At 40.3% G+C, this 8953-nt stretch overlaps 1 protein-coding gene across 1 annotated transcript; it reads left to right on the top strand.

The window, feature by feature from the left end:
* The first annotated feature begins 4081 nt into the window (after positions 1-4081).
* On the top strand, positions 4082-4800 carry LOC131220069 (uncharacterized mitochondrial protein AtMg00810-like). The gene is made up of 2 exons (XM_058215042.1): positions 4082-4106; positions 4244-4800. Exons 1-2 carry the CDS (start codon positions 4082-4084, stop codon positions 4798-4800), a joined length of 582 nt encoding a protein of 193 aa, XP_058071025.1.
* The last annotated feature ends 4153 nt before the right edge of the window (positions 4801-8953 follow it).

Raw genomic sequence — 8953 nt, 5'->3', positions numbered from 1 at the left:
TAATTATTACTTTTTCACTTGTTTGAAAATGGGTGAGTAATTCCACTTATAAAACTAGTATAAAAATATTGACTTAAATCCGTAGACCCTACCTTACTGTGTATGATATATCCATGTCATCCATATGTTTTATTAAAATATTTTAGGGCATGAACAGAAAAATGAGGCAGATCCAATGCTCAGTTGGCTTACATGAAAGGAAACAATGGACTTAATTTGTCTACCGATGAAAGTTGGTTCTTTTATTGGGCCCACATTGAGGTTTATTCACCATCTAACCTGTTCATAGGGTCCCATATACATGGATAAGTGAAAAACATAAATATAAGCTTTATCTAAAACTTCTAAGGGCACCAAAAAGATTTTTATGGTAGGCATTCGATTCTCATAATTTCGTGTGGTGTGGTCCATTTGAGTTTTTAGATCTGCTTATTTTTTGGGTTCATTCCCTAAATATAGTTGACATATTGAATAAGTGGTGTGGTTATGCCACACACATTATGGTGGCCCCATATTTATTTTACAAATTTCTCATTTAAGTTTTTTAAAAGTTACCGGTAAAGTCAACGTTGGAAAGATACACTTTTACATTAGTAATTACAATTGAGGTAGAAAATCAAACAGGTTAAACATCCCACAAGGAACCCAACCCAGGTTTGTCGAGGAAAAGGCACCCGCAAATACGGACTGGGAGCTGATTGAAAACCCGGTAGTCTTTTCTCAATTAAGAATCACCGCCCAAACGCGCCAAAGCAACGGCGACCCCATTTACTTGCAATGTAGCCCATGTGATTTGTCGGACTATGTAAATCTTACAATGTATCCCGTGTACGAACAATCTAGATCATTTCATGGTGAGGAAAAGAGGCCGAGTTGCTAAGGATCCTCTGCCTTAATCTAAGGCTTTCCATATGTGCATCCATTGACCCTCAATTATAGGGTCTTGTTTAGTAATTCTTTCCATTTATTTTGCAATCAAAATTTATGTGTAATTAATATATTATACAATCTGTAAATGAATATATATGAAAAGCTCTCACCACTCAAACATGCGGTGGTTTTCCAAACATTCTTATGTTATCAGAGTAGATTAGCATCCTACAATCCCCAGTGGCCTCTGATTCCTCTCCCACCCTTTTTCCCTTCAATACCATGATCCACATGGTTACCATCAAGCTCTCCTCCTCCAACCATCTCCTATGGAAGAGCCAACTTCTTCCACTTCTCGAGAGCCAAGGTTTGCTGGGTCATGTGGATGGCAACCTTGTGCTGCCACACCTTTCAGACACCAAATGACAAACACCTGGCGTGAAAAGCAATCGACCAGTGCCTTCTTAGCCTTATCATCTCCTCCCTCGCAGAGGAAGCAATGGCTGAAGCCGTCGGCCTCTCCACATGCCGCGAGGCCTGGACTGCCCTAGAGAACACCTTCAGCCACCACTCCAAGGCCCGTAAAATTCGCCTCAAAGATGACCTCCAATTGATGAAGCATAACGCCCATTCAGTCACTGCATATGCCCTTGCCTTCAAGGCCTTATGCAATCAGCTTCAGGCAATCGGTCGCCTTGTTGATGGAACCGACAAAGTTCACTGGTTTCTTCGTGGCCTAGGGCCCGATATGTACAGTTTCTCTACTGCCCAAATGACACAAACACCCCTCCCTTGCTTCCCGGATCTTGTGTCCAAAGCTAAGAGTTTTAAACTTTTTCAAAAAATCTCTAGAGACTCTGGCGCCCTCAGATGCAGCGTTCACTGCTACCCAGATCTCTTCTCATCGCGAGGATGGCTCTTCTCATCACGGGGGTAGCTCTTCTCGCCACATACGTGGCTACGCAAATGGCTCCAGCAGTGAGTCTTTCAGTCACAGACAGGGCTGTGCCAACACCACCTAAGGTTTCCATCCACCATGCTGCCAAATTTTCTGCTTGGAAGGTCACTATGCAGATCGGTGCAGGCAACGATATGATCGGGATGAACCCTTAGCGCAACTTGTAGAAGCTTTCAACTCTTCGTGCTCTTTGTTTGGAAATGAAGCCACGGACTGGTTCTTGGACACAGGGGCTTCGGCCCACATGACTCCAGCCCACTCAACTTTGGACCACTCTACCACCTACACAGGTAAGGATTGTGTTATTATCGGGAATGGTACGTCCCTACCCATTACCTACACTGGTCAAATTTCACCTTCCCCAGATCTTCAACTGTTAGATGTTTTGGTTGTCCCTTACCTCACTAAAAATCTTTTATCCATTAGTAAATTAACGAATGATTTTCCTTTGACCGTTACATTTACTCATAATTTTTTCACTATTCAGAATCACCAAACAAGAAGGGTGGTGGCAACTAGTAAACGAGATGGAGGCTTATATGTGCTAGAGCATGGCAATTCCGCTTTTATTTATGTCCTTACAAATAAGTGTCTTCATGCTTCGTATGATCTATGGCATGCTCGCCTTGGACATGTGCATCATTCTGTTATCTCTTTTTAATTTTTTTTTTTTTTTAAAAGATAGCTTTATCTTACTTCTTTATTGCCATCTCCTGCGTTATGAAGTACATGCGAACTTGCAAAGAATCACCGTTTGCTTTATTCTCGTAATGAACATAGGTTGTCTAATGTGTTAGATCTTATTCATTATGATATGTAGGGGCCTTCACTCGTAAAATCAATTTGGGTTTTGCCTATTATGTTTTATTCGTTAATGATTATTCTCGTTTCACTTGGCTTTATCCATTGAAATTAAAATCTGACTTCTATAATACCTTTATTTAATTTCAAAATTTTATGGAAAATCAACATTTTACTCGTATCAAAATTTTTCAAAGTGACGATGGTGTAGAATTTACTAGCAACTACTTTAAAGTCGACCTTCGTACCTCTAGCATTCATCATCAACTCTCTTATCCATATACTCCTGCCTAAAATGGTCGCGCTGAAAGAAAACACCATCATGTGACTGAAACCGGCTTGGCCCAACTTTTCCAGTCCCACACTTCTCCTCGCTTCTGGGTTGACGCCTTTAGCATTGCAGCCTACATCATCAACCGTTTGCCCACTCCACTTCTTGGAGGTAAGTCCCCCCTTGAGCTTCTATATGGTTCCTCTCCAAATTATGAAAATTTTCATCCTTTTGGTTGTCATGTTTATTCTTGTTTACGTGATCGTATGCCTAGCAAATTTTTCCCCCATAGTATTCCTTGCATTTTTTTTGGGTTACACTCCTTTTATAAGGGGTTCCGTTGTCTTGACCCCACCACCTCAAGGCTATATATCTCCCGACATGCTCAATTTGATGAAAATCACTTTCCCTTCCTAGATACCTCCGAGGCTCAACCCATATCCTCCCTTTAATTTTCAAATTTTCTAAAACCAAGTCTTCCCCATACAAAACTGCCCCCATCTTCCCCTGCGCCACATTCCCAGCATATTGCTCAATCTGGATTTAGCCCGTGTGTTATTTGTACTAATCCAGTGGATGAGTCTTTGCAAGCTGATAATTCTCTTGCAGGTCCATCCTTGCATCACTCGGATCCTAGCCTAGCTTCTCTTCAGCCCACCATTGACCTGCCTAACACTGCTCCTGCTATGGCTATTTCACTAGGTTCTCATCCTATGATCACACGAGCCAAAGATGGTATTTTTAAACCTCGCCACCCAGCGAATCTTGCTCTCTTAGGGTCCTCTGGTCTTCTCTCTACTCTCCTTGTGTCCATTGAGCCTAAAGGATTCAAATCTACTGCTAAGAATCCTGCTTGGCTAGCTACCATGGATGAAGAAATTCAAGCCCTCAAAATAATCGTACCTGGATTTTGGTCCCTTGACTTGCCAACACCAACATTGTGGGTTCCAAATGGGTGTTTCGGAACAAATACTTGCCCAATGGATCTATCGAGTGTCTCAAAGCCCACTTTGTTGCCAAGGGCTACACACAGGTACCTAGTCTTGACTACATTGACACTTTTAGCCCTGTCATCAAGGCTACCACTATCTGAGTTGTACTCTCTGTTGCTGTGACTAACAAATGGCCTCTCCGCCAACTTGATGTCAAGAATATGTTTCTCAATGGTCATCTTACTGAACATGTCTATATGGAACAGCCTCCTGGGTACATTGACCCCCACTTCCCTAATTATGTTTGTCAGTTGAAGAAAGCTCTTTGTGGCCTAAAACAAGCCCCTCGTGCCTAGTTTCAGCAATTCAATTCTTTCCTCATTCACCTTGATTTTTATTGCGGTCGTGCAGACACATCACTCTTTGTCTTTCACAGGCAGTCTGACATTATTTATTTGCTTCTTTACGTTGACGACATCATTATTACAGGCAACAACTCCTCTCTTCTTGCCATCTTGACTTGTAAGCTCAATTCTGAGTCCGCTACTAAGGATTTGGGTTCTCTTAGTTACTTTCTTGGTCTTGAAGCTACACCCACCACTGATGGTCTTTTTATCAGTCAACTGAAATATGCACGGGACATTCTCATGCGGGCTCAGTTACTTGACAGCAAGCCTGTTCACACTCCCATGGTTGTTTTCCAGAATCTGTCTTCTTATGGTCCTCTATTTTCAGATCCCACTCTTTATAGATCTCTTGTTGGTGCTCTCCAGTATTTGACTATCACGCATCCTGATATTGCTCATGTTATAAACTCTGTCAGTCAATTTCTACACTCTCCGACTGAAAACCACTTTCTTGCTATAAAGCGCATTCTTCGCTATGTTAAGGGCACATTGCATTTTGGCCTCACTTTTCATCCATCCGCTGCTCCTGGTGCTTTAGTTGGTTACTCTGATGCCGATTAGGCAGGTTATCCTGATACTCGTCGCTCTACCTCTAGTTCTTCTATTTACCTTGGCGAAAATTTGGTTTCCTGGAGTGCTAAGAAGCAACCTACTATTTCTCGTTCCAACTGTGAGTCTGAATATCATGCCCTTGCTCTCACTACCGCCGAAATTCTTTGGCTCACGCATCTCCTTCGTGACCTTAAAGTTTCTCTTCCACAACGACCTCTTCTATTATGTGATAACAAGAGTGCTATTTTTTTGAGCTCCAACCCTATTTCTCACAAGCGGGCCAAGCATGTTGAGTTAGACTACCACTTTGTTTGTGAACTTTTTGTCAGCAATCTTTGCACACAGTATGTGCCCTCTCACTTAAAGTTGCCGATATCTTCACCAAAAGTGTGACTAGGCCTCTCTTTCAATTTTTCCAATCCAAATTCTTACCACTCAAGCATGGGGTGGTTGTTGAGGATCCTCTGCCTTAATCTAAGGCCTTCCATATGTGTATCCATTGACCCTCAATTATATGATCTTGTTTAGCTAATTCTTTTCATTTATTTTGTTATCAACATTTATGTGTAATTACTATATTATACAATCTGTAAATGAATATATATGAAAAGCTCTCTCCACTCAAACGTGTGGTGGTTTTCCAAACATTCTTATGAGTACTATGAGCGAGCCTTTCTCCATCTTATGCGTGCCAAAAAAATGTAGCATTGAGCTCGCTATTTAAGCTGGTTATCGCAAGCTCAAATGATGTATTGGCTTGTGAGTTTGAAGAGTATCTTGGCAGTTTTTTTACTCACCTATAAATGGAGCACATGGTTGGGCCTTTTCCCAGTTTAGTCCCAACTATTGCGGCATTTCCCTTCTGAAAAATCTATTGCAAGGACCTTTCCATCTTGGAAGTTTTTGGTGCATGGCCTTTCAAGAAAGGAGAAAGAAAGGTCTCAAGTCCATGGGTGGACAATAAGTTACATTCCACCCATTGAATGCCTTCCAACCTTTCATGTTCGTATGGCATCCTACCCATCCTAGACCCTTTAATTTGATACCACATGGTTCTCATGATTCGTTTGATATGAAAATTTATACAATAGCTATATATCATAAATTAACCACACACACACACACACACATATTCAAATTTCAGACCTTAGATCATTATAAAAGTATCCCAGTTGACAAATCAACCCCTTAATAATTGATTTTGGTATCTATTGGTGGGGAAAGCACATGGGTAGTCGTAGTAGGATATTTCCTTCATATGAACGACTTAGATTGCCCCTCATATAGAATGAGTATGAAATATGAAAACCACACCTTAGTAGGCTTTTTGGTAGGTGTGAAGTTAACTGTTTTAAGCTTATTAATACTTTCTAAATCTGGACATTCCAATTGAAGTACCTTATACCATCAATCATAACTCAAATTTGGACCACACTTTGACCTCACACAACTAAGAGATTATACAAAATTTAGACCCCGATCTATTATCTTACACTATTGAATAATGATCACCTTAAAGCCAATTTATTCATTTCAGTGCAACAAGTGAAATTTTAGATTTAGGCATTTCCATTGTCAATCAACCACCAAAATTTGTCCAATCGTTTGTCTATCTTAACTACACATTTTTTTTTTCAAATTGGGCCCTAATCATTAAGCGTGGACCGTTAATTGAGATTAAGTCTATTTTGTCACCCGCTAGGAGAATTTTCAAGATAGGCCAATCTAAATTTCGGATAATCAGGAAAATCATGTATCTTGGCCTTATTCAACACCCCCGACACCATTAATACATTAGATTTAAAGAAAAGTCAACAGAAAAGATAAATTTAAGAAACCTAATTCAAGTGAGATGTGACACTGTAACATCCCAGATTTTTTCCAACTTGGCAATGGACGTCCTTGGATGTAGAACTGCCCTAGGACCTTATTCTGTTATAATTAGGATGTAATTTAGTTAAGTATTAATAGCTTAGATCACTTTCTATACAAACTACAAAGGCCCAAGTACCACCTCAGGCAGAAATCAAATAGGACCAAATCCTTTAGAAACTAAATGAGAATTAATTTATCACTAAACTAGATTCTCTGTGCAATGGGCCCTAATCACTTTAAATACAAACTGCAAGACCCAAAACGAGTAGAATCGATACCGCTACAATACCCTAAAACTTAGGATCAATCCATAATCCCGTTTGCTCTCGGGAGCACATTGAAACGATATGATTAGGACCGTCTCACTGGACTTGACATCCACCTCGAAAATCAAGTCCTAATGATACCCAAAAATGCACAACTTAAGTCTGGAGCGAAGTGCGTGAGAAACGTGGATATCTTTAGAAATAAAATTCGAATTTAAGTAATCTGAGTCGTGTCGCTTACGGGACAAATATAAGGATTCAGACCATCAGAATCTGACCCAAATACACCCTCGAATTAGGGAAAATGTCTCATACATGGCAATGCACTCGTGGCCCTGATCGAGTGCTCGTGACCGTTGAACTGAAACTGGTCCGCCACGGTCGATCTGTAAACTCAATCGGAACGAAAACTTAGCCTGACCTAGATCCATGGTCAGGAAGCTTAAGTCCGACCATACATGGAAAAGGGGCCACCAAAAGTGCTCCGTTGGACCTGAACAGTCCGTATTTGGATATAACCTAAGTATACCTTGGCCCTGGGGCCATTTCCATCAGTCATGGGCCTATATGAGGACCTTAAACCCTCTCTCTCTCACCTCATACGAATTTGAGAAACCCTAGGAGAGAGAGGAGAGAAAAGAAAAGGGAAAAGAGAGAAAGTGAGAGTGAGAGTTGGAGATTCTTCTTGGGATTCAATTCCGCTACTCCACGCACTCAACTGCCATTTCTGTATCGCTATACAGGTGATTCTGACTCCGTACTTGGGTAAGAAATCCTAACCCTAATCTGTTTTAAGTATTCAGGTAGAGTAAATGGTGAAATAGCTGACCTGTTTCATGCTATGTTGCCGTTGTGCCGTAAACAAAGACTTAGTGTTTAAACTGAGTTCATTACGCGTTTATCGGTGAAATGTGCGGACTATAAACATTTAGGTTATGGTTTTCAAGGCCTTCAATGTCAGTAATGGTTTATGACTGACTTGATTACTGTCATATGTGATTAGATGCGATGTTTCCCGTATATTACACATATATGTAAACTATGTTAATTTTAATGCCTTCCATGTGTTTGTTGAAATGCTTAAATGAATATGAAATTATGATTTCTCCTTGCCATGATTATTGTTTGAGAATACATGCTTGTTGTATGAGTGGCAACTCCTTGGTAGAAGGATTGGCTATAATATAGGTTATAACTAATTTATTTCATATATGATGAAATGTGTAAACTAAGTGTTTGATGAAATGTTGGAATGAGAAATGATCCAATGAATTGTATATATTTAGGGCATCGAGATAAGATTTTCCAACTACCTTACCTAGGTATATAATTCCTCCATGTAGTCATAATTTCAACTACGTGGTTTATGTATAAAATACACATGTATAATAACATGTTCTATGTGATTGATAAAATGTCTGAATGAGATATTGTTCGTTGAACTGTATTTAATAAGGGTGTTGAGATAGAATTCTCAACTACCTTATCTATATGTATAGTTTCCTTCATGTAACCTAAATTCCGATTATGTAAATTTATGGATGAAATGCAATATATGGCAATATGTGCAATGTGTTAGATGAAATGCTCGAATAAGATTCATGTTGGAAATGTTCGCTAAATGCTTATATGATTATCACATGTCTCCATATGCTTTATTTGAATATGATTGGGACTACTATGTAGTCCAAGCAATCGGTAACAATTCCTATTTGAGTGGTCGCATTAGTCTCGCCACAATTGATGCGTTTGGTGAATCCGAGTCGTACGATGATCGTCGACAATGGTACCTTGTCGATTAATTCAGCGTACGCTCATACCAGTCGAGCTCGTCAAGTAACCCAATTGACCCGATGTATGTTCACCATGTATGGACGCTACTGCTTGAATCTAAAGTACCAAACTTACCAGTGAAAAATTCCTTTAACCTTGGTACCTCGATCCGCTAAGACTCATGAGCCGGACATGGTGGTATGGGACACCGTGATCGAGCTGTCGGCCTACGCTGGGGTGACGAGCCT

This window comes from Magnolia sinica, chromosome 12 (genome assembly GCF_029962835.1).
Source record: "Magnolia sinica isolate HGM2019 chromosome 12, MsV1, whole genome shotgun sequence".
Lineage (NCBI taxonomy): Eukaryota > Viridiplantae > Streptophyta > Magnoliopsida > Magnoliales > Magnoliaceae > Magnolia > Magnolia sinica.
This window is presented reverse-complemented; position numbering and strand designations above follow the sequence as displayed.

Coding starts and splice junctions, on each gene's coding strand:
- LOC131220069 (XM_058215042.1), top strand. CDS start 4,082: ATGTCTATATGGAACAGCCTCCTGG. Junction 4,107..4,243: donor TATATGGAACAGCCTCCTGG/GTACATTGACCC, acceptor GCGGTCGTGCAG/ACACATCACTCTTTGTCTTT.